This window comes from Lycium ferocissimum, chromosome 2, assembly GCF_029784015.1.
Source record: "Lycium ferocissimum isolate CSIRO_LF1 chromosome 2, AGI_CSIRO_Lferr_CH_V1, whole genome shotgun sequence".
NCBI lineage: Eukaryota > Viridiplantae > Streptophyta > Magnoliopsida > Solanales > Solanaceae > Lycium > Lycium ferocissimum.
Genome location: NC_081343.1, coordinates 62,204,123 through 62,230,532, shown reverse-complemented (window position 1 = coordinate 62,230,532; position 26,410 = coordinate 62,204,123). Strand labels below are relative to the sequence as shown.

At 34.9% G+C, this 26,410-nt stretch overlaps 3 protein-coding genes, 1 long non-coding RNA gene and 1 other non-coding gene across 6 annotated transcripts; 1 reads left to right on the top strand and 4 right to left on the bottom strand.

The window, feature by feature from the left end:
- Window positions 1-3,026: 3,026 nt before the first annotated feature.
- LOC132046622 (26S proteasome regulatory subunit 8 homolog A) lies at window positions 3,027-10,540 on the bottom strand. Its single transcript, XM_059437308.1, has 9 exons — window positions 10,242-10,540; window positions 7,954-8,051; window positions 6,144-6,368; window positions 5,974-6,036; window positions 5,697-5,860; window positions 4,600-4,756; window positions 4,396-4,494; window positions 3,796-3,906; window positions 3,027-3,572 (listed from the first exon to the last, which is right to left on the bottom strand). The coding sequence occupies exons 1-9, from the start codon at window positions 10,438-10,440 to the stop codon at window positions 3,432-3,434; spliced, it is 1,257 nt and encodes a 418-aa protein (XP_059293291.1). The 5' UTR covers window positions 10,441-10,540; the 3' UTR covers window positions 3,027-3,431.
- Window positions 8,190-10,043, bottom strand: LOC132046623 (uncharacterized). Its single transcript, XR_009412753.1, has 3 exons — window positions 9,541-10,043; window positions 9,013-9,484; window positions 8,190-8,971 (listed from the first exon to the last, which is right to left on the bottom strand). It is a non-coding gene; the product is annotated as an uncharacterized LOC132046623 (long non-coding RNA).
- A 3,180-nt stretch (window positions 10,541-13,720) lies between the features above and the next one.
- LOC132046621 (protein LHCP TRANSLOCATION DEFECT) lies at window positions 13,721-16,965 on the bottom strand. The gene is made up of 2 exons (XM_059437307.1): window positions 16,643-16,965; window positions 13,721-14,187 (listed from the first exon to the last, which is right to left on the bottom strand). Exons 1-2 carry the CDS (start codon window positions 16,901-16,903, stop codon window positions 13,930-13,932), a joined length of 519 nt encoding a protein of 172 aa, XP_059293290.1. The 5' UTR covers window positions 16,904-16,965; the 3' UTR covers window positions 13,721-13,929.
- Window positions 16,966-17,028: 63 nt separating this feature from the next.
- Window positions 17,029-17,100, top strand: TRNAM-CAU (transfer RNA methionine (anticodon CAU)). Its single transcript has one exon. It is a non-coding gene; the product is annotated as a tRNA-Met (tRNA).
- Window positions 17,101-22,254: 5,154 nt separating this feature from the next.
- Window positions 22,255-26,012, bottom strand: LOC132046620 (uncharacterized). 2 transcript variants are annotated; one of them, XM_059437306.1, is made up of 2 exons: window positions 25,883-26,012; window positions 22,255-23,659 (listed from the first exon to the last, which is right to left on the bottom strand). In XM_059437306.1, the coding sequence occupies exon 2, from the start codon at window positions 23,608-23,610 to the stop codon at window positions 23,122-23,124; it is 489 nt and encodes a 162-aa protein (XP_059293289.1). In that variant the 5' UTR covers window positions 23,611-23,659; window positions 25,883-26,012; the 3' UTR covers window positions 22,255-23,121. The 2 variants fall into 2 exon arrangements, with proteins under 2 accessions (XP_059293289.1, XP_059293288.1); XM_059437305.1 differs by having other exon boundaries at window positions 25,778-26,010.
- Between the last annotated feature and the right edge of the window lie 398 nt (window positions 26,013-26,410).

Here is a 26,410-nt window from a genome sequence, read left to right as displayed (position 1 = left end):
TAAAAGTAGAAACTCCAATAGTGTCCCAATTTAGGAGAATTTATTAAATATGTTTCTCACTAATTCTTGTTTTCTTTGAACTAGTTCTCGGCACGTGCATTGCACGTGTATGCTAAATCACTCCTTTTGATGGATAACTCCAGATTCATCATTTATTTAGGCTTTCTGAAATTGAAACTCGATTTGCTTTATCCGACGAGGAGTTCTGGTCAGAAAAGTTGTGTGACTCTTTGGAGGAGAACGAGTAAAGGATAATGTGATATTTAGTTAATTAAGTGTAATTAACTGTAAAATGTCCAATTAAAAAATGACTTGTATCCATATTAATTAGATTTTAACTTATTTTTCGCCTCACACGGTGCATGAGTTACTACAATTACTTCAGTGGAGCTGCTGTCGGTTTTTTAAAAAGTGGCGCGAAATCCATCTTTGGCAAAACATATTATAACCTCCAAATAGAACTTGCGTGGATCAAATACTTTTGAGACACTTCTAGTAATACGATCAATAGGTGTATGAGTTACTATAATTACGTCAGCGGGAGCTATTGCCGGTTTTGAAAAGTGGCGCGAAATCCATCTTTGACAAAACAATCAGAACCTCCAAATAGAATTTTGAGACACTACTAGTAATACGATCAATAGGTGCATGAGTTACAACAATTACGTTAGCGGGAGCTGCTGTCGATTTTGAAAAGTCGCATGAAATCCATCGTTGGCAAAACAATCAGAACTTCCAAATAGAGTTTTGAGACACTTCTAGATATACACTCAATGCCTCCAAAAGAGTGAACATACTCTCTGTGCCACCTCAGCACCTAAGGGTCATTTGGTGCACTTTAAAATAGTTCAGGGGTAATAGGACCCCCGAAAAGGAAAGGTGTGTGGTTGGAACTTCGGTCATATGCTTGGGGAAGGGGGTTGCTTATGCCTTCTCCCAAATCGTATCTTAAAAAGTAAAAACTTACATTATTCTGCATACAAGTTTAACGCACGTGCAGAAAAAACTAGTTTACCTAAAATTTGTATTAGGTAATAGTGATTTGGAGAAGTTCCACATCACTAAGCTTCCTCTAAAACTGAACGTGAAAAAAGGGAGGGGGCTGCTCCTTAACCAGCTTCTACATGTATAAAGAAGATAGACAGAGCATAATTTCAATTACGCTCTTCTTCTGATAGATTCCCACAACAAGAAAAAGACACACAAATTAGTGCATTTAGTTCGTGAAGATTAACTTTGTTTCTAGTGAAACAAATTTCGGCTTTCGTTGTTTTTGCCCCGTAATTTTTCCTTACAGGGGCTACTTGTATAATTGTCAAATGACGAAAAAGTCCTACTATCCTGCTTTCTAGAATTCTTAAAATTCCCACTTGAACAAATTACAATTCCTTCCCAAATGTATCTAAAAACACTCTTTCACTATCGAAACTTTCTCAACTATTTTCTGCTTTATAGTGTTGACTTGAACTACTTCCTGGCAAAGCTCACGACTCATCACCCGTGATCGAATGTCTCGAGTTTGAGTTTTGGGAATGGAGAAAGTTCTGAAACCGGAGAAACTCATGTTAGATGGGCCTTATGCGCGAATTTAGATTAATCGGGCCTGTGGATACTGATACCGGATGATTAAACTAAAAAGGAAATGAGACTATCCTTCTAGTGACTCATCGCCTTTAATCAAGAGGTCTCGAGTTCGACTTATGAGGCTGGAGAACTCTCGTTAGGTGGGCCTTATGCGCGAATTCAGATTAATTAGGTCATTGAGTACTGCATAGGTAGAATAAGAAGTGTATATGAGAGTTTTGGGACTGGTGATATTTCTGTTACGGAGTAGCTCCCTCTTTATATGAGCTTTATGCATTAATCTGGACTAATTGAGTTACTGAGACCAAATGATTAAACCAGGGCTGATTTGACTTTTCTAATTTGAATAGATTGAAGCCATCAAAGCTTATTTGGGTTGACTTTAGCGATACAAGTAAAAGGTTTGACTATCGAATTTCAGGCAATTGAGATTTACCGCTTGCCTTTCCCTAAAAGCATGCGCTATGTGTAGTTTTTGTGCATTTAAAACATCTAGTTAGTGTGAGTGCATCAAGGCAGTCAATTGTGAATCCATCATGCGAGCGTCCAATTCCCATCATCCACCCATAATTCATAAAAATTAGATTCCAAATCCAAATTTGTAGAATCTATGTTTTCATGACATAAATGATATATTGATGCCTTGATTGCGAAGGATTTACGGGAAATGTTATATAAAAACCGAGAGACGTGCATCACGAAGTGGTTGGAAAAAAGATTGAAAGGTCATTGATAGTAAAGCTACTCCATAGTACTAGGTAGACTCAAATTTGAAATTACGATATGAAATCAGTGATTTAAAATCATGATGATTTGGAGTTGAAGTTTTGTTTGGACATGCAATTTGAATTTCTTAAATTGTATTTTTTCTCATAGATATAAAAACCCCACAAGTTGTGAAAACCATCAAAACTTTCCCAATTCTTATACAATCTGACCAAATGAGCAAATCATAGTTCATAACAAAATTAATATGTTACTAAAAGTCCTTTCTAAGAAATACAACATCAAGTGATCGAACTTTAGTTCAATCAAAAAAAAAATTGAACATGGGTTACATAAGTAAATGCAGTTGGTAAGAATAAATTTTTTATAAATATACTACCAACTTGCAGATCTTTTAATATTTAGTATAAATGGTTGGTAAGCATGATTGATAAATATATCTACCAACTTATAGATTTTTTTTACAAAATATAAACTTACGGGTCAAGTTTTACATTTAAAATAATTTGAAATCCCAAATCATACCTTTTTGGAGAATTTGGGATTTGAAATCATGATATGAAGTTGGAAGTTGAAATTTTGTACAAATTGCATAAACAAACACTGATTTGAAATCATAATATGAAATCATGATTTTATATCGCATGGCCAAACGCCTAGTTGGAATCAGATCGTTGGGATATAAATGGCATGGACATAAACATTTGAGATGCGAATATTCACATAAAAGAAAAGAAATATAAAATTATGTCCAAAACAGAAAGTACCAACTTATACTGAAGAAGTACTATAGATGTGTAAAAAAACACTTAAAGAGTGGTCTGAATTTCATGATCTTGACAGAAACGCATGAGAAAACAGCTACGGGCATAATACAACATCCGACTCTGACTCATAATTAAATCAAATGCAAGACTAAAGCTCCTTAAATCAGCCAGAGAACAAGAAGCTATGCTTCTATATTTGCTGGCTCAAGAAGCTAGTGGTTCCACGCGTATACACATTCCTTGAGCACAGAATGTATACACGTTCAATATCCACGAGCAGAAAAGTCGACACAGTATATGCACGAAATTCCACGAGTAGAAGATTGTTGCCATTTTGGTGTTCCCCCCGGGCATTTATTTCCACAGCTTTCGCAAAGACATATTCTTCTCCGTCTCTTTCTTCATTACCTTGGCAACTGCCATCTCAAAATCTTCTTGTGTCACGTGTACCCTCCTCTCCCTTAGTGCAAACATCCCTGCTTCTGTACAGACAGCCTGCAGATAGATAACAAGACACATAAAGAGCACGGAAAATATAAGGCAAGCAAAGATCTCTCACATGGCACTTGATCAAGGAAAGCCACCGAAGTCCCTCAGATGCTAGATCACAACTACAAGTATAATTGCTAAATAAGTAGGCTCCCAAGCAACCAAGTTGCTCATGAAAAGGGTATGCTAAATATCAATAAAGACAAACGGACATGCTATCACTACATGCCTTAAGTTCTGCCCCAGAAGCACCATTCATCTTCTCAGCAATTTTCTTCAAGTCAATCCCTCGCATCAAGTTCATCTTCCTAGAATGAATCTTCAAAATATCGAAACGGGACTGCAGAATAATGAACAGATAATTGATTAAGAAATCATCAGATTGTTCTAGAAATAACAACAAAAAGCATGCAGCAATGTGAAGAAGCATAGAGGAAGGCATAGATATTGCTGTATCCTTCCATACATGTTTAAATACCTCTTGTATTATACTCCTTCTGGTCCTATTCATTTAATAGCATTAATCTTAAGGGGTATTTTGACTTAGATTACCCCTATCTCTTCCTTAAGTGGGTAATAATGACTATGCCTTTTTGGAGTAATAAGGGTGGAATTGGAAAAGATAATTAATTCCAGACTGGTAATATTTCCAACCAATTTTTTTTTGGCTAAAGTGATTGATAAAAAAGACAGGGAGTAATAAACAAAACTAGAGAAGTAAGCAATCAAGAAGAAGAGAGCTAAAGATCCAAGAAGCTGGTAACAGTATATTGAAACAATGCATGCTCTTGTTAACATCTTATATAATCTAAACTATGAGAAACCACACCTCTTCATTGGGATTTGGAAATTCAATCTTCCTATCAATTCTTCCAGGTCTCAGGAGAGCTTGATCCAGAATATCAATGCGGTTTGTAGCCATCAAAACCTGAAAGCCAGGACAAGGTTTTTTTGGTGCAGCTTTACAGTCTCAGAACGATATACTTGTAAACAAGGAAATATATATGCAAGTGATCTAGATAGCCAAACTTGCCTTAATTTTGTTTGATGCCTCAAATCCATCAAGTTGATTAAGAAGCTCCAACATTGTTCTCTGCACTTCACTATCACCATTGCCACTACCTGACTCCATTCTAGCAGATCCAATACTGTCTATTTCATCCATAAAAATGATAGAAGGAGCATGTTCCCTGAGAATAAATTCAACATAAGGCATTTCTAGAACTGAGCTAAATGGACAACAAGCGAGAGAGAAAACAAAGCACTCAGGTTAGGTTAATGTTAGGTTAATACACCCAAAAAAGAAACAGCAAAGATTGTGCAAATAATTTTCCCCACTCTTCCAGAATAGGACTGGTAACAGTTTTTATTGAATTAAATGCTTCACGCCCAACTCTCAAGCAATACGATAGTTACTGACATTTGAAATCCACGAATTTTGATTCATGGAACACATGTCAGCAAAAGGAAGATGAAAACGAACTAAGACAGTTTGAATTCTAATGTAAGTGGCTAATTTATATGTGCCCCTAGAGTTTGATTTAATAAAATATTTTTGCATAATCACTTTTTAACTGATCAAAAGAACGTTTACCTCATGTCATCACCCCCCCCCCCCACACACACAAACAAACCCACCCGCCCCTTTGTTTTTTGATTTTTGGATAACTGCGAAATCCATTATTTTCAGCTTTGGAACTTGGTGGATAATGAGCTCGCCCCTCTACCATCCCTACTTAAATACCACACTTGGTTCACAGAAGGACTTGTACTTGTGACATGTACCTACCACTCATCCCATGATGTACGCTACCTTCATATCATCCTTAACTCTATGTAGAGTGTAAAATCTTCATATCAGAGAGTACTATCAAGCATACTTGAGCACTTCATCCATATCAATTATGAAGAATGAAACATGAACAAATTGCAGTAGCATATTGTAGGCTAACCCAATGTAAAGATCAAACTTGACCTTAGCAGCTTAACATATTGAGCATAAAAAATGGCTGTCCAATGAATTTGAAGGTAATAAGATCAGAAAGATACACAGACAGAATAATTTGGGAATAAACTTATGGACATTAGAGATACATTTGCTGAGTACCAAAGCAAAAACGAAGACCTAACCTGGCCATGACAAAGAGTTCTCTCACCATACGAGAACCTTCTCCAATATATTTCTGCACCAGTTCAGAACCAGAGACCCGAATGAATGTGCAATCAGTATGATGTGCAACTGCCCTCGCCAACAGTGTTTTTCCTGTTCCTGGAGGCCCGTAAAGAAGCACTCCCTGTCATTTGAAAAAGAAGAGATAGAATAAGAACACAGAAAATTGTCCAACCACTGTTATGCTTGAAGTACATATTGAACAAATGGAGAAAACATGGTGAATTGTGAATATACCTTAGGTTGAGCTATTCCAAGAGACTCGAACAGCTCAGGATGTTTAATGGGAAGCTCAATAACCTAATGCATAAAAAGGCCAAAAATCAAAAAGATTACACGAATCTAGACCAAGGTCTCAGGATAGATCGTCAAAACTCCTAAAGGCAATAACAGAAAGAAAGGAAAACCTCTTTAATCTCTTTAATTTGCTGGTCAAGGCCACCAATCATGTCGTAAGTGGAATCAGGCACTTTCTCAACTTTCATTAGGTTGACCAATGGGTCCACTTTGCTGGGCAGAATTAGATGGAGAACGTAGCTGTCATTGCGGAGGGCTACTCTAGTTGATGGAGTAATCTTTGTAATGTCAATAATCTTATCAATGTCAACAACATATTTTCCTTCAGGATGAACCTGGAACATTACACAAAGATAAGAAGAATAAGCATATCGCAATTAATTAGAAATGTATTAAGGATATGAAAAATTATATCCAATCAACATTTCAAGTTGATAAATATTAGTATGTGGATCCACAGACAATGATAGAAACACTGAATCCTAATCATCGTGCGAAGCGCAAGGCTTTTCCCTGGAGTTCTGAGTTCTGACTGATATAGAGTAGAAATTAACAGGCTTTAAGTCAATTAATCTTTCACATTTTAGTAAGCCTAGCATCTTTGCTCCTCAACCCATCTTGTAAATCTTTTTCTTCATCCTTCATATTTGCATTAGAGTCCAAACAAATAAAGCAGTAGCACGACAACTTTGGACTACTAAAACATAGACTCACCGGAGAGAATAAAATCTTTATGAGTTTAGACAAATATTCATCCTTCTATTTTTTTTAATGTACATAAAAAGAAAGAGAACATGGAGATCTATTATGGAAGAAAGTCATGCTCGAAGTGTCCAAATTTGTCACAGTTATGAAAATGTCTACAGTTATGTACATGAATTGATTTGAATGTATTTTGGCACAAACTTTATGCTTCTGTATATAAAATCCTACCATTCTCAACAGTAAAAAGCACTGAACTAGGTTATCAAAAAACGAACACTGGGAACAAGTCACAATAACATATCAATGATGAAACTTTCAGCCTACGTGACAGTTGATTGTCCCCGTCAACTCAACAAACCATTATAACCTTTCATTTGTAACGATACTCTTCAAAAGCATAGTAAAAGTTGTTTTTACCTTGTTGTATTAATTTGGATTCTCATCTGTCATTACAACCACATAAGCGCTTCAAAAATATAACCACGTTTGCAAAAGGCATCCCACAAAGTTCTCCAAATGCACACTGTTACATTCTTTTTTGTTTTGGTCAGTAAATATGCGTACATGTGTGTGTATGTATAGTGTATATGTGTGTATGTGCATGTGTATGCACTTACTAAGAGAATATACATTTCAAGTCAACGATTTCATAAATTTTACCGTGTCATCCCTGCCATAGGAAGCTATTCCGGTGCGAAAACTATTTCTTTAAGCAGAAAAAAGAACACAAATCAATTCGACACAAGAGTTATTCCATTTGTCTGCAAGAGCAATTGTGAAGGGAGCAATATTGCCAGCAAGCAAGTCAACCGAGCACATGACACATAAATGGTCGTGGCTACATGCATTAGTAACATAAACATTGTCGTGAGTAGTACACGCTAAATGAACCAAATGCATCTTTTGCCAAAGAAAACTCACAAAAGTGAACCAAAAGCACATGAACCATAACTGGTTGTGGATATGCATTAAGAAATAAACATTGATAGGAATAATTTTTTGAAATATGGACAGGAATAGTAGACGCTACATGAACCAAATGCATCCATTGAGAAGGAAAAACTCACAGAAGCTTCTGTAACAGCCTAATAGGAAAGCATGTGTTTGATGGATTTAATATGGTGGGGGAACACTTCAAATTTCATAGAAAACAAGAAGATTTTTCTTTTTTGGGGGATAAGTTAGAAAAAAACAATGTTTAGATGGCTTACTTACTTTGACTAAAACTTTTGACTTCCCCATCACTTTAACAACTTCACCTACATATGATCCAGGATCCTGAAGCAACTGTAATTCTTCCTTAAGCATTCTCACTGCACATACACATGCGAGAGAACAGAGTTAATGAGCCAAGCAGAACAACATTTGATCCATAGACTGAAAAGTTCCAAATTACGACCCAAATGACAGCCCCCCACCCCCACCCCCACCCCCGCCCCACACACAAAAAAAAACCCGGAATTATAGGAAGAAGAAGATTCTTATACCAAGAAAGGGGGAATTTACCTCCAAAACTCAAGAAACAGCATTGGTGTAGCTACTACAACAACAACAACATACCCCCCCCCCCCCACAAGTGGGGCCCTCGCGAGGTAAAGATGTACGCAGACCTTACCTCTACCTTTTGAGAGGTACAGAGGTTGTTTCCTATAGACCCTCGGCTCAAAAGATATTGGTGTAGCTATTAAGGCCCAAAATACATATGACCTTCACAACAACAATAATAGCATACCCAGTGAAATCCCACAAAGTGGGGTCTAGAAGGGTACCTTACCCCTACGACCCTCGGCACAAGCACAACCATGGCACATATGAGCTTCACATCAAATTCATATAAAAATGCAGTACAAAATAGCCCCAAAAAGTAAATACTCCCTCAGTCTCGATTTATGTGATACATTTTCCTTTTTAGTCTGTCCCAGAAAGAATGATACATTTCTAGGTTAGAAATAACTTAACTTAAATCTTCCCCTTTTACCCTTAATGAAATGATTTACAGCCACACAAATATCTATGCCCTGTTTTAGACCACAAGTTTCAAAAGTCTTCCTTTCTTTCTTAAACTCCGTGTCTAGTCAAATATGAGCTTCACATCAAACATCATATAAAAATGCAGTACAGAATAGCCCCAAAAAGTAAGTACTCCCTCTATCCCAATTTATATTATACATTTTCCTTTTTAGTCTATCGCAAAAAGAATGATACATGTTTATTGTATGTAGAAATAATTTAACTTAAAACTTCCATTTTTACCCTTTTTTTGAAATTGGTAACTGTAAAACTTCTATTTTTACCCTTAATGAAATGATTTACAGCCACACAAATATCTATGACTTGTTTTAGACCACAAGTTTCAAAAGTCATTCCTTTCTTTCTTAAACTCCATGCCTAGTCAAACTATATCACTTCGGCTATTCAAGAAACGTCTCAATTATATCGTACTCACAACAACAACATACCCTGTGAAATCCCATAAAGTGGGGTCCAGGAGGGTACCTTACCCCTACGACCTTCGGCACAAGGACAGCCATGGCACATATGAGCTTCACATCAAATTCATACAAAAATGCACTACAGAATAGCCCCAAAAAGTAAATACTCCCTCTGTCCCAATTTATGTAATACACTTTCCTTTTTAGTTTGTCCCAGATATTTAAAAATAATTTAACTTAAAACTTCCCCTTTTATAGTCACACAAATATCTATGACTTATTTTAGACCTCAAATTTCAAAAGTATTACTCCCTCTATCACAATTTATGTGATACACTTTTCTTTTTAGTATGTCCAAAAAAAATGATACATATCACAATTTATGTGATACACTTTTCTTTTTAGTATGTCCCCAAAAAATGATACATATCCTTATTTGGTAACCATTTAACTTCAAACTTTAACTTTTACGCTTAAAGAGATGATCTATAACCACGCAATTATCTTTGACTTATTTTAGACCACAAGATTCAAAAGTCTTTCTTTTATTTCTTAAACTTTGAGCCCCAGTCAAACTATATCACATAAATTGGGACGGACGGAGGGAGTACTTTCTTTCTTAAACTCCATGCCTACCGAACTATATCACATAAATTGGGATGGAGGGAGGGAGTACTTTCTTTCTCAAACTCCATGCCTAGCGAACTATATCACATAAATTGGGACGGACGGAGGGAGTACTTTCTTTCTTAAACTCCGTGCCTACCGAACTATATCACATAAATTGGGACGGACGGAGGGAGTACTTTCTTTCTGAAATTCCATGCCTACCGAACTATATCACATAAATTGGGATGGACGGAAGGAGTACTTTTCTTAAACTCCGTGCTATATCCTAACTATATCACATAAATTGGGACAGACGGAGGGAGTACTTTCTTTCTTAAATTCCGTGCCTACCGAATTATATCACATAAATTGGGACGGACGGAGGGAGTACTTTCTTTCTTAAACTCCATGCCTAGCAAACTATATCACATAAATTTGGAGGGAGAAAAGAGATAGATAGACCTTTGGAATTGAGTTCATTTCGTTGGGCTTCAAGTCGATTGAGATTATGAGTCTTTTGTCTGACCTGAAGCTGGAGATCATGAATATGCTGCATATAATATTGTCTTAGACCTTCACCAGTTTGCTTTGTCCCTTTTGCTGAACATCTATCTTCTCTCTCAGTCTCCATCATTCTACTCTCAATAGCCACTGAAGCCATTTGAATTGATGAGTTCTTGAAATTTCTTTGGTTTGGAACTTAGTTAACAGACCAAAGGTTTCAGTACTTCTTTTCTTGCTCAACAATTGTGTCCTATTTCAATTACTAGTAAAAGAAAATTAAATATTAGTAATATATTTAAGCTATAGGCGCGGAGTTTAAGAAATAGAGGAAGGCTTTTGAATCTTGTGATCTAAAATAAGTTAAAGATATTTTTGTGGTTACAAACTATCTCGTTGAGCGTAAAAGGTGAATTTAAAGTTAAATTATTGTCAAATAAAGATGTGTATCATTCTTTTGCGACGGTAAAAAAAGGAAAGTGTATCACATAAATTAGGACGGAGGGAGTATTTCTTTTTTCTACTACTCGCTCCGTCTTGTGTTACAGTTTGGATTTCGAGAGTCAAACAAGAAAATCTTTGACCCTAAATTAGTTTGCCCTTTAAATATTTTAAACTGTTAATTATTGTGACTTATAGTACTCCTACCGGAATAAAAAGAGTGTCTACTTAGCTTTTTTTTTCTTGGGTCAAAGAGAGTGTCCACTTATCAAATTAAGAAAAAATTAATTTTATTTTTTCAAATTTGTCCCTATTAAGTGTTATGTGATCAAATTTCAATACTTATTTTATTAGGGCAGTTTAGTCAAATTACCTAATTTTTTTAGGAGTTAGTATTTTTGGCAGGGGTGTAAATGCTGTTTTAAGTGGATTTTTTTTTTTTATCTGGAGGGAATATATATTTGACTTATTCCTTTTTTCTAATAATTGAGGTTTTACATTTAGGCACATGGATTAAGGAATTCACTTACTCTTCAAAATTAAGATGTACATTGACTAAAATACTCTTAATTAAGAGGGGCTTTGAAACCATAACAAGCATTAAATTTGTTCATTGGATAAAGAATGTGGCAAGGGTAAATTTGGAAAAAGAATAAAATACCTTCTTGATAGACTAAAAATCTCAATTATTTTGGACCAGTATTTAGAGGCTAAATCTTTAATTATTTTAGACCGGATGGAGTATTAGTTTTAGTGTAAAAGCCTGTTTGGATTGGTTTATTTTAGGTGCTTTTAAGCCAAAATAGTTTTTAAGTACTTTTATAGTATTTGGATAAAATAAAAAAGTGTTTTTAACCATTATTTTTATGGTAAAATGATAAAAATAAGTCAAAAGCCATAAGTTAGAATTTCTAACGGAAAAAAAGTTTCTCTGAAAGTATTCCTTGATCCAAATTATTTGTCTTTCAAAATTTCGTGGCTTTTGCTTTTATTTACATTATCTTTATATCTTATTAAATATTTTATTTAATTAATATTCCACAAATTAAAACAGTAGGTGAAATGAATTTAGTTTCTTGAAAGCTAATGCTTGAGATCGAAAATAATAATATATTTTTTCAGTTTACCAGCTGGTGTTTTATATTCATTTTTTGGACGTCGATTAATCAGAGTCGGGCTATGTAATGTTCATTAAAGGGGAAGCGGTTCCTATCATAATTTTTACAATTCTCTAAGCTCGAACTCAAACTTTTAATTAAAGATTGTGGGATCTTATTCATCCTGCCACAATTCCATAAGATTAATAATAATTACTCTGTGAACATATAGCTTCGTAAAGGAGAACTTCAATATTCTCAGGATTATCTTGCTAGAATACAAAATGATATCATGACAATCTTAATTAGCACTCGTAGGTGAGAGGGTTTCATTTGGTGGTGTGGGGTTAGTCTTTCATATAATAAAATACATATTGCAACATCAAAATCAACATTTAATTCGAAATTAACAAACCTAATTGTCAATGCCAATGTCATTAACTTGGACAAATGGCACCAGATATTAAACAAAGAAAAATATTCCCATGCATAAATCATTTTGATTTTTTATTTAGGAAAAAGAATTTTGGTAGAAGACGTGATCATGAAGAAAATGCCACAAAATATGATTGTGAATGAATACAACTGAACTACCCTTATATTCATTACCTAATAATTAATTTACCTATCATGAATTTTGTAAGTCTTCATAGGACCCCTTAACAGGAGGATTTATTTGTTCTTTTTATTGTTATGGTGTATGTAGGTGCACATTGATCACCTAAAATAAACCATCCAACTAATTTTCATATCCTATAAGGATTAAGAAGTACTCTGGTTGATTTATTAAAGTTGGTATAAAATTTTGCATAAAATAATATGGTCAGGGATCATAACCATATTTTGTTTTTCCACTCAACATACACCCCACTCCGGATTCTTTTTTGTTGGGGTTTTACTAATAGTGTAAAAGATATTTATACATTACATCATTAGAAAACAAATACACGTAACTCTATGTAACAATCACTAATTTAATCTGAAAAAGAATAACATGCTATAACCGATTAAATTACAATTGTAGTGTAAAAGTACTTTACATTTAAATCTTTTCCTAGTAATTAGCTCCAGTTTGAGTTTGTCATACTTTAACCTGTACAAATTTAAATAAACAACCCAAAAAAGAAATAAGAAAATGTCAAGAATGAGCGGTGGAGATGCTCTATTTTCCAGTACATGGGTTGTTTGGTACACTAGATAAGCTGGGATATCACGGATTAAGTTCGGGATAAATTTATACCTTCAACCAAACAAGGTATAAATTTTATCCCAAACTTAGTCCTGGATAACCCATCAGAGGGGTCGTTTGATACGTGGACTAAGTTATCCCGGGATTATAATCTTAATCTTTTAACATTCATTAACTTTGTTTATGCATGGGGATAAATGAAGTGTGCTTAAGTAAAGAGTTATAGCATCTTCAATTCAACTTGAACCATCTTGTTAGCAACAATGCATGAATGATAAACATGACAAAATGGTCCCTTATGTTTCGAGTTAAATATACTCTTGAGCAGTTTTAGTCCTTTAAGTTTGTTAAAAGTGAAACACTTTTGAGTTTCGATCCAATATTTGAGGAGAACTGTGGGAAAAAAAAATTGAGGAGAACCGACAGGAAAGTCTCATCAAATCCGCGAAATCACAGTAAAAAAAAAGTTTCATTAGAACAAAATAACAGAAGATGCACCCCAAAAACTTTTTCTTTCACTGCTCTCATCAAATCCAACATACAAAATCTGTTAAATATTTGATGGAGATCAAAAGTGCTCACTTTTGACAAACTTAAAGGACTGAAACTGATCAGAAATATATTTAAAGGATTACTGTGAACCTATCCCAAACATAAGGGACTATTTTTGTTAATTTTTCCACGAATGAATATAGGAAACAAAAAACTAATACTTCATCAGCAAAGCAAACTTTATAAGTACTCGAATGAACGGTACACTAAGTACAGTTTTGAAGCATGCAACGCTCACAAAAAAAAACAGATAAATAACAGAGCTCACATTATAAAAGCAAAGAAGGAATTGTAAAAGGGCCTTGATCTAAAATTATGGCGGAAGTAAGAAGATGAAGAAAACTAATGCTAACAACAAAACTTGATACCCTTATGCCTTTTGGGCTTTAAAGTTAACAATAAAGTCTTTGATTTCATCGCTAGCAGCCCTGTCGACTGCAGTACGTCCGTCTGCATCTTTGACTGTGTAATCTGCTCCGGCTCTCAGTAGCTCTTCGATTTTTGGCAAGTCGCCTTCAGTGGAAGCCATCAGCAGTAAAATATCGACCGGGTGTATGTTTTGGCTCAAAAGAGCCTCCATCTTGTCATATGTTCCTTCAACAGCAAGCATGCCCATGTAGTTGAAGTACTGCAAGAAGTAACACGAAATTCAGTGAGTTGTTTCCATGATAAACAAATTCTCTTTATGAAACTTTGGCACCATCTACAGAAGACCGGCATATTACTTCCAGAGAAATATATCCAACCAAAGAAATTTCTCATAGTGTCACATGACAAAGTAGTTTGCCATGTCATACATGGGCTCAAAAAGTCATACACCCGCTCAAAGTTTCAGTAAAAAACACGGTTTTGCCATGTCATACATGGGGGTTGACGAGGCACATCACTGTCAAGTGGAGGCGTTCAAATGGTCACTGGGAAAGTTGAGGTGTTCAACTGAAAACTGGTGCCAAGTTTGAGGGGCTATCCATGCATTTGGCCCATGACAAATGCAGCTTGCCACATTATGGTATAACAGTGTATATCATCTTGAAATGGATCTCCACAGTTTCGTTTAGTTAGCATAAAAGGATAGACAGAATTATCAACATATCTAAACAGCTATGTTGGTCGGACTCTTCAAAGATACTGACAATTATACAGACTGATCAAAGGGTTCAAGTACTCATCTACTCAAGATACCAGGCACTTGATCTTGAAGGAATATGCCAATGAACTTTAAGCAGGGGACAAAGCTGGGGATGGCAAGGTTCTATGTACTTGCATTTGCTGTCAGAATGCTTTGATGGCATAGAATCAACAGTTGACACGCACAAAATAGAAAGAAGGGCTCTTTGAACAACTCCGGTGCTATAGAATCTCTTTCCAGAAGAGGGCTAGTCTAAAGGCCTTGCATTATGGAAGAAAGGAAGGACAACAGGAGGGGAGTGAAGAGACTGCATGTGACAGATTACACCATGTCGATCGTTGTTTCTTTTTTACTTTACTTTAAATTTAGCTCATCAGATTCAGTAACATATGTTATACATATAGTATTTGAATCGTTGAAAAAAGAAAAAGTTATCAAATAATTGTTTTGTCAATTAGAGTTTGTTGAATGATATTTCACAGTAACTAATGTAGCTTTGTTATGCATACAGCTCATGACTTTGCTCAAAAAAGAAAAAGAAAAAAACATATACGATAAACCACTATAGTCTAGTACTTGAATCACCTACATACAATGTTAGAAAAATTGGAATACGGAATTGAAGAAGAAAGGCTTTGACGTGATACTACTCTCCTTAAAGAGATATTGCCCGTATATTCTTTAGGGGGTTACAAGCTATTACTTTCAGGATTCAACAAAGTCCTAGTATACTGCAGATTTTTCTTATGCTGCTTCAAAAGTGTCCTTATATATTTATAAAATTTGAGAGAGAGACTTTTTAGAATAGTTATGCCCTATAATGAATAGATTGTCTGTTCAATTTAAGACCTCTATATATTACAAACTATCTAACATACAGAGTCAAGCTGTGGCATGTTTGTTACGGGTTCAACTGACCCGGCATTTTCGACACAGAGTATATGTATATCATCTATGTAAAAAATACTAAAATTTTCAACAACTACTTAAATTCCAAACGCATAATTCCAAAAGACAAAAGGTGCAATAAGTTCAATACTAAAAATTTACTAGTCGAACAATTCAGGTTTAAATCTTGAATTCGACTATGTACCTACATAAACAGTCAGATGCAAGCATGTTTGCTACAAGTCAGATTTGGTGATAGACATATATATCACCAAATACTAAATTCCAGAACCCATAATTCCAAAAGACCAAAATCACAATATCCAAAATTTTAATGGTTGAACACATTAAGCTTAAATCTTCAAGTTACGCATTCACAACAAATATATATATCATCTATGTGCAGCAACAACAACAACAACATACCCAGTGTAATCCCACAAGTGGGGTCTGGGGAGGGTAGAGTGTACGCAGACCTTTCCCCTACCTTGGAAGGTAGGGAGTCTATTTTCGAAAGACCCTCGGCTCAAGAAAAGTAGGGCAAAAGGTCAGATAAGAATTGACGAAAGTAAAGAAGTCATGGCACAATACTATAAATAAGCATTATGAAGAAAAGTAACAGTAACGGCAGCAAAAAGTATTATCTGTGTGGAATGTACTAAATTCCAAAAGACCAATTTTTTTATGGTCGAACACATTAAGCTTAAATCTTGAACTCGAGTCTATACATCATTTATGCAAAAATTACTAAAATTTTCAACAACCTCCCTCCCTCCGGTTCAAAAAGAGTGTCCACTTAGCCATTTGCATGCCCTTAAGAAAATACTCCTTAAGAAAATACTAACTCCAATGCAAAAATAGTTAATTTGACAAAATTACTCCTAACTTAATAAATATTAGAATTTGGTCACTTAACACTTAATAAGATTAATTCATTCTTGATTTGGTAAGTGGACACTCTTTTTGAATGGAGGGATAACTTCCAAACCCATAATTCCACAATAACTTCAATGCTAAAATTTTAATGGCCAAGTTTAGCATTTAGAGAGAATTAAGAAACACACACCTGCTCAACATCATCTCTATCAAAATCATCACGAGATTGACTACCATAAACACCAGCAGTTTCAGCATTTTGTCTGAAATTAAACCAACAAGTGGTTCTTGAACCACAACTTGGTCCCAATCTACTTGGTCTACACCATCCTATATTTTTCAATTTTGAAACACCCACAAAGCAAGAATTCAACTTTACTGGATATGAAGAAGAAAGATTGGTTCTTGATGAAGAGAAAGTTAAGTGGAGAGTACAAGGAATTGAGGCCATTGTTGTTTTCTGAAAAAAGTTAAGCTGAAAGATCAACTACCTTATCACTATGACTGTTTGTTATTGTTGGATAGAACTATCTATATTTTGTTTATTAAATTGTAGTGAGAGATGGTAATAACAACATCAGAGTGGCGCAGCGGAAGCGTGGTGGGCCCATAACCCACAGGTCCCAGGATCGAAACCTGGCTCTGATAAATGTGAAAGAGAGCAAGCTTCCCAAACCACTTTTTTTTAAAAAAAAGATCTTTTACCTTTTTCGCTGGAATAAGAATTAGGAAAAAAAATTAATAGCTTTTTGGGAATGGCAATCAGTACTACTAAAAAGAGTTTTTGAAATTAAAAATTATGTTTGAACTAGGAGTGGCAAATGGTGAGTTTGGTTGGATTTGGATTGGTTGCAAATGGGTTGAGTTCAAAGACAAATTTTTCCATTTCTTATAAAAGTCATATAAAAATTCATATGAGTAAAATATGGGTGGGGTGATAAACAATGAGTGGGTTGGTTACAAATCGACGGTAATCATAATTATGGCATAACATACATATACAAGTGCAATATTATTTCAAGTATAAATGTTTATAATTTTTTCTTTTGTCAAATTAAATTAATTTTTATATATTTATAATTAAATATTATGAAATAAATTTTGGAGTGCGTTTGGGGGGGGGGGGGGGGGGGGGGGGGGAGGAATTTTTTTCAATTTTTTATTAAAAAAATATATAAAAGTAAAATATATGAAATAAATTTTGGGGGGGGGGGGGGGGGGGGGGGGTAGGGGAGGGAGGGGTTGTGGAGGGGCGTGGCGCGGGGTGTAAGAAAAAATTTCTCACTTTTTATAAAAGATAAAATATATGAAATAGAAAATGTGGTAGGGTTGGATCGGAGTGGGAGGAGGGATGCAAGGGGTAAGACAAATTTTCCCATTTCTTATAAAAGTAAAATAAAATATGTCAAATATAAAATGCGGTGGGGGTGGGGAGTAAGAAAAAATTCCTCGCTTTTTATATTTTTTTTTATAAAAGCAAAATAAAATGTGTGTTTGGGGGGCATGCGGGGTCGTACCAGATAGGGTAAGGGTCGGGGTGGGAGGTAAGAATTTTTTTGTTCATTTTTATAAAGTTTTACAAAAGTAAAATAAAATATGTGAAATAGAAAATTGTGATCCACCTTAAATATGATTTTTTCGACAAACATATTCATAACACATTCATAAAATATAGATGAAATGGCTAATTTTCTAAATATGGGTTGAAATTGCCACCTCTACAATTTGAACATGCATTTTATTTGAAATATTGTGAGTGATTAAAGCTTTTCACTTAAAAAACTCATTTTCAAAAACTAACAAAAAAAATTACTTCAATATATAACCAAACAAGAGTTTGACACAGAATTGATAATAAAATATAACTAGAAATTTTATAAGAGAAGAATTTTTTTAGTGTAGGATCGACATAAACACTATTACGATTAAAATAGTCTAACAAGAAAATGTCTGTTCACGTTCGTAGTTACAATGAGTTTTCTTTTTCTTTTTTCTAAAAAAATCGAGATTGGCTTGGTCTTCAATCCACCTTAATCAAACCCATGAAGACTTTTTGGTTCTTTCCTTTTTCCCCTACATTTTTGCGGGTTATAAGTTCAAAAAAAGAAATATGTGATATGCTGACAATTAACGTAAAACTAACAATTGGTGCTCACCTAGGCATGAATTTATTTTTTAAAAAATGGTCATTGTAGCATAATTTGTGTAGGAGTGACACGCAATTGTTACTATATTTATTTGTCAGAATGAATCTTTATAGACATGGAGCTGCCACCTCTCTTACTGCTTCTTTTGCTAGTACATGTAAATGAAGATGGATTAAAGATAGACTATACTTGCACAAGCTATTGGTGGATGATGTTGTGTAGCATTTATCAGCCAGGATGGTGGGGAGCATAATTTAAAATGTATTCATGACAATTTAATAACTCCATTAAGTGTAATAGTCAGAACTCAGAACCAAAGGACCACCACATTTACATGATTCAGTATATAATAAATTCAATTATGAAGAAAAAATCTAATAGTGAAGCAGCCAGACTAAACATAATGGAGAAGAGCATAGTAGCAACACATAATACGATAACCAAAACAAAGAAAAAAACAAGTAATAATAAAATCGAAGAACAAGATATTATGTGCGGAATGATAACAATACTGATAAGGGAGACTAGACAATGCTCGATTACCTAGCTTCTAACTTTCTCCCCTAATCCTCGACTTTCATATCTTCCTATGTAGGGCCATATCCTCGGTAAGCTGCAAGTGTGTTATGTCTTGTCTAATCACCTCTCCTCAATACTTCTTCGGCCTACTTCTACCTCTCATCATACCCGCCATAGCCAACCTTTCGCACCTCCTCACTGAGCATCTCTGCATCTCCTCTTCACATGCCAGAACTATCTTAGTCTCGATTTCTCATCTTGTCCACCACGGGAGCCACTCCCACCTCATCCCGAATATCTTCGTTCCTACTCCTATCTCTCCTAGTATGTCCACACATCCATCTCAACATTAAATTTGATTTTCTCTCCTATTTACTATGGCACAAAGAATCGAATTATCACTATATTTCTTTTTCTTCTTGAAGTGGATAATAGTGATAGGTTGGTACTTCTTCTCCAAGTGCAGGATAATCCCAAGGGCTTGTAGGTTTTCCTCTACCAATTGAAGCTCTCCCTTCACCACCCAAGTGGAGATGGTCTACAGGGACCATGATTCATAACTACTTTAGCTACTACAGGATACTTACCTAGTAAACACTTAGATTCGGCTCTATCCACTGGGGGATCTAACCATCCAATTTTGAAAAGTATTTTCAGGTGATAGAACTAATTTCATAAATAAATGGTTGCTTTGTTTGGATAGAAATGTTAAAGTTGATAATAAGTGGTTAGTAAGTTTGGTAGAAAGGTCATGAGAAGCACTTTTTCTGTTAAAACTATTGACAAAACATATAAATTTAAAAGTTCTTCTATATAAAATGGACGAATGATGAAAGTAGAAAAGTGATAATTAAAATTTATGTTCTAAGAAGAGTATTTCCAAGATTACAAAAGATTTTAGAGGTAAAATAATAAAAGATTTGATCAAACTAAAGGTGCTCATAAGCGGTAAAATCATAAGCTAGAGGTGACCAACATATGGCTTTTGGCTGATTTTGACTTATACGCACTTAATTTATAAATATTGTTCGTACTATCAAATGTGTAAATAAGCTAAAAATAAATTAGTTTGACCAGTTTATTAGCTTAGCCAAACACCCTTTTTAACATGTAAAAATCTATCAATGTAGATAAAGGACTCGATCTTTTGGATCTAATCCTACCAAATTGTAGAAAATAATGTACTCCTCCTCCTCCTTTATGTTCTATTATTAAAAAAAAAAAAAAAAAAAGTCACGTTTTTTTTTAATTTTTTATTTTCCCCTCAATTAAGGATTGGAGCTGTGCAGTTCTGAATTACTCGTGACCCCGCTAAAGAACTCTTTCATATTTCACATGACCACCGCAATAAAAAAAAATTAAAAAACAAGAAACTACAAGTATTAATTTCAAGATTAAATCTCCTGATAAAAAAAATTATAGAACATATATACTTTTCATCTCCCTAGTCACTCGAGAGAAGTTAACAAATAAAAGTCCTCCAAGCTATCGTTAATCGATTTAGAATGAATATAATCTTATTATAATGTAATATAATTCAACCCGCTAATAATGAGATTAACTATAATCTCATAGAATTTGTTCTCGATATGCAATATGCCTATGGCCCAGAGAAAACAGCTCATTTCTCAGTATTGAGTACTACTAAAGGGCTAAGGCCATAGGCAGCTAAATGCCTACGGCAAGTTGTATTAATTGAGGTAAAAAAGTTTTATGTGTACAGTCAAACCTCTCTATGATGGCAGCGTTTGTCCGAAAATTTTATGGCTGCTATAGTGAGGTGCTACTATATATGCATACGGACATTTCATATTTAGATTTCATTTAGCTGTTATAAACAAAAGTACGTAAACAATTATTTTTATGTGCTTTTATGTTACATATAAACGAAAACAATATACTTGTTAATTTTAAAATCTCAATTGATTTTCATATCTCATTAATTAAAAATTGAAAAAACTAATAAATCCATAACTAGCTGCATCATACCGATAAAGAATTAAATATTTCATGTTGATGTAAGAATTCTACAATTGTAGGTTGTTTCGTAAATTCCAGTTTCTCAGTGTTACTATAACACTTGAATTACGAAGAATTTTGTCAAAAGGGAATTTAATAGTTTTCTCTTAAATGTTGTCTAAGAGCTTAACAATTGACTCTTCTATCTTACTCCAAGTAACAATTGACTCTAAACAAAAGCTTTTTATTTTTATACATAATATATTTTTACAAAATATTGTTACACAATATTTGAGTATGTTGTTATAAAGAGGTTTTACAAAGAGTATACCGCAATAATGAATGTCACTGCTATTATAGGTAGAATAGAGAAGTAAAATATAACATGAAAAATCAGTTCCGGAGAAAATCAGGCCGTTACAGTGAAATGCTGTTATAACGAATGGCAATTATAGAGAGATTTGACTGTATATACTATTAGCCTGTTTGGCCAAGCTTATTTTTTCTCAAAAGTGCTTATTTTTAAAAAAGTGAGGTATTTACCAAGCTTTTGGGAGAAAATAAGTCTTTACAGAAAACGAAAAAACGATTTTTAGAAGAAAAAAAAAAAAATAGCGTTTGCTTTTGAAAACATTTTTAAAAAAACACTTTGAGAAAAATACACTTAGATATACTTTTTAAAAGTTTGGTCAAACACTAATTGTTGCTCAAAAGTGTTTTTTCAATTAATTGGCCAAAACACAAACTGTTTTTCGCCAAAAATACTTTTAAATGACGTATTTTTCAAAATAAGCTGATTTTAGAAGCTTGACCAAACATGTTATATATGTTAATTTCCTTGACTTCTTCATGTAGCGGCAAAGGCATAATGCAATTTACCAATTCGGAGAACTCGGTAACTTTAGCCCAAACCTTGTAACTGCGTCAAAATCTACTTAATATGTATAAATAATTTATCCAACACTTAGTAAGCTACCTTTTCCCATAAACTCAAGATTGTAGCTTTGCCGCTGTTTTTGTGTGTTTTCTTCTTTATATTTTGACTCAATTTTAGTGAAAGTTGGCAATAGGATGTTAGCTTCAACACCAAAAATAATAACTTTCTAATAAAAGGTCAAAAGGACAAATTTATCATCATCCTCTTCTATGTTGAAATAAAATATAATGAATGCACAAGTAGTTAGAAGTTGAACAAATTTGAAGTTTTTTAACTGCAAGCACATGAATAAGGTGATCAGAGGGCCTCCTATCTTCATTCAAGCCTATAGTTCTCACATTATTAGATAAGACATAAGGTAAAGAAATCATGTGAAATTGCACTATGAATTAGGCCTAACCAAAATGACCAATTCTCATACCAAAACAAACACTTCTTTTCAACCTATCATGCAAAGATCTGAATATAAAGCTAATGGCTTAGGCTTGACAGTTGCTGAGAAGATTGCTGCACATAATCCTCTTGTTCAGATAGGCAGCAGAGGAACCGTTGGATCCCTCGTGTTACGAGAAATCGAGTACTTCAATAAGCTACAACTAAACCATCACAACCGCACTCGCAAGGTAGGTTGCTCGAACTCTCCAAAAATGTTGCCACACATATCTGATACGCAGCCATCGACATTTTTGAAGAGTTTGAGTAACATAGCTCACAAGCCACATCAAGTTTCGGATGTGGCTTCTACTAGCAGTTACTCTAGACCGAAGCTCGGGTCTTTGGTCACAAATCCCAAAAATAAAGGGAGGAGCAGTAAGCTGATGGTGCCTAGCATGTGTTCTATAGTAGAAGTTGCAGAATGTAATCTACCAACTGCTATTTCAAGATTCACTTACAGGAATCTAAAGGCTGATGTTTGAAGTTTGCGTATACAGTCAAAACTCTCTATAACAGTCACCCTTTATAACAATATTTCGCTATAACAACCATGCTTTTTTGGAGCCGATCTTTCATGTTATGTTATATTATTGTTCTCTATAACAACATTTCGCTATAGTAGCCAAAAACCACCGGAACAAACAACTTTGTTATAGAGAGGTTTGACTGTACTTAGACCGAGCTCTCAGATAGCTTTGAGAAACCGAGCTTCTTTAGGCTATTTTTTATCGGGTTCGCCCAAGTTCTGTCCATACTCCTGCATTTTACGTCCACGATTTCCACCTTGTAGGGTCCCTTCCTGTCAGGTTTCAGGCTAACCGGAGTTCCATCTACTGAAATGTTTTCTGATTCTAGTATTGGAATTTGATGTGTTTTTCTATTGTTGTGCTTCGTCTTCCTGAACGATTCAGGGCTTTTATTGTTATGCTTAGATGTTGTTCCGCTGCTGCTTGCTTCGTCACTTGATGTTCTCGGCTTCATTCTCTTTGGACTTGTCGCGCTACCAGCAATGAAACCACAAACAGTAGGAGATTTATTCTTTTGGGTAGCCGGTTTCTTGGAATCTACTAATTCTTTTGACATCAAGGCACTGACTTTACCGGTAGTTCCCACTTTAATCGAACCTCCACCGACCTTGATGGCTTCTAATGTTTGAGCCATGCTTTTCGAGTTTTCTCGGATTGATCTATAGCAGATATTTAGGTAGAGCCTGCGAGGAAGTAGCAATCAGATATCAAAAGTTTGTATGATGGAAATGGAAGGAGATACAGGATCAAGATTGACATGAAACCAGGGTTTGCATAAATTTAGTTCCTTCTTCGAATTTATGATATTCCATCTAGACACTATTATGATAGCACCTCAAAAGAGCTAAGCGGAGATTACGAAAACAGCTCCTCTAGAAAAATGCAAATATCTTAATGTTATCATCAAACACACCCTCAGAGAGCTGTAATATCCGCAATGAAAAGGCAAGCAGTAATAACCTATGTTGCTTGGACTCTCAACAAGAATGTTGCAACACCCATGTTGGATCCTCCAAAGTTGCACTAGTTTTGGAGAATCCAACATGCACCTCGCGATATTTTTGAAGAAATAGAGCAACATAGATAATAACTAATACTCCCTCTGTCCCAATTAATGTGAAGATGTTTGACCGGGCACGGACTTTAAGAATGAAAGGGGACTTTTGAAATATGTGGTCTAAAATAAGTTGTAGATATTTGTGTGGCTATAAATTATGTCATTAAGGGTAAATGGAAGTTTAAAGTTACATTGTTACTAAATATAAAAAAATGTCACAGTAACAGGTAGTCATTGGAGGGCAGATACAAAATACAACTTCGACGTAATACTGATCTGGAAAGCATAGACCGGTGCATAACTTTCACTATCCTACAAGTTCTACTAAAATGTTAGGCAAGTTAATTACAATGTTGGAAAATGAACACAAAGGGAGACAAAATGGATTCTTTACTAGGCAAGTACAGCTGGGAGAAACTATTATTTCATCCAGCTCTACATATAAGTAAACTGTTAACTTTACTTATATTTACAGCTCAGATATATGATATGCTGACCAAAGGAAAAAGATCCAACACGAGTAGCCAATTAACTCATCATCATATAGAGAAAAGCATAGAGCTAAATTGAAATCTAACTGCAGCCAAAGTTTAGAACTACATTGAAATCTAACTCTCAAAGCTGCCTCATTGGGGTGGTGGCCTGATCCACCTGTCAACCCCCCAGGCAATGAATTCTTGAACAGGGAAGAGAAAAAACGGAAAGAAGAGTTGACCATCTCAGTTTCGCTAATAGTTGGACATACAATAAGAGGCTTAAAAACGGTGGAATTATGTGACTTGGGGGGATAAAGGGGCAGATATAAACTGAAGATTTTCGTCCTGTACTCGTTTTGGGGCCTGACTATTTTGGATTTGCACCGAAAAGTCTCACTTTGGGAGTAAAGCGGTCCCTACCAAATGTGACTCGATACCCAGACTCGAACCTGAGACATTTGGTTAAGGATGGAGGAATACTTACAACTCTACCACAATATTTGGATGTGGGTTATCAACTAAAGATAACGCAAAGACACATATTCCAAATCGTATTCAAAATTATTAGAGGAACAAAATATTGGAAAAAACACAAGAATAATGAAACTTTATAAAGTCAAATGAACAGACAGATCTAAACTGAATGACCACAATGCACTAAATGTAAATCTCCGTGAATAACTCGAGAACCCCAAGAAGAAACTATGAAAAAGATTAGTGATAATACTAATAAGTTTAGGATTCGAAATTTACCAGGATAAGTAGCAAATGGAGCTCTTAAAAGTATTATGAGAAATCGGTCACAAAGAAAGATTCGTCAAACAATCCCCACAAGAATAGAGGTCTCGGGTTCGAGCCTTAGTTATGGAGTTGTTTTTATTAGGAAGCTTTTTACTCCCGACATGCGACTTTCCGACACGAATCCGAATTTAGTTGGGCCTAATACGTGTATCGGATACCAAGTGAAGAAAGAAAAAAACTATAGATAACATAAGAGCAATGTAACACCCATATAAAGGGCAGCCCGGCACACTAAGCTTCCGCTATGCGCGGGATCCGGGGAAGGGCCAGACAACACAGCCTTACCTTATATCAAGTAGTATTCAAGATTATAAGAGGAACCAAGAATTGGATAAAATATAGATAAACTGAAACTTTATAAAGTAAAATGAATAGACAGATCTAAACTGAGTGACCCCAACAAGCTACTATGACAAAGATTAGTGATAAACAAAGTTCATAAATAAAGATTATGAGTCAAAATTTACCAGAAGAAGCTGCAAATGGAGCTCTTGAAAGTAATATGAGAAATAGAAACCCCGCAAGAATAGAGAGTAAAAGATGAAAGGAGAAAAATACAAGACCGAACATACCATCAGCAAAAGCAGGAAAATAATTTAAAGTCTTTCTTCACGGGAACTCAATTGACTCAAATTTTCAGTTTTTGTGTCAGTTTCAAGGTATCTTGTGCTAGATGACGCATCAATCTCTATGTTCTGCTGGGGCCCATGTACATCACATTTGAACAATGTACTTTAGTCCCACATTTCTTTATTGAGATGAATCAAATTTCTAAATTTTGTTTGAATCACACATTTTAATTTTTTTATTTATTTTTTAAACTTCAAACGGAGGAAGTATCTAAATGGTCAACAAAAGAAGATTTCAGAGGAGACATATCACATCGGACAGGTTAACAGGTTAAGCTACCCTTTGATCTTTTTTTTTTTTTTTTTTTTTTTTGGTTGCTTATTTTATTCATTTTACTACTAGTTCTTGTGACTTCTTTTTAATCTTTTTTGTATTCTTCAATTGGCAAATTGGAACTTTCAAAATTGGCATCGAGGTGGTTTTGGCTTGGAAATATGATGGTCTACTTCTTTGGAGTTTGGACCCAATCT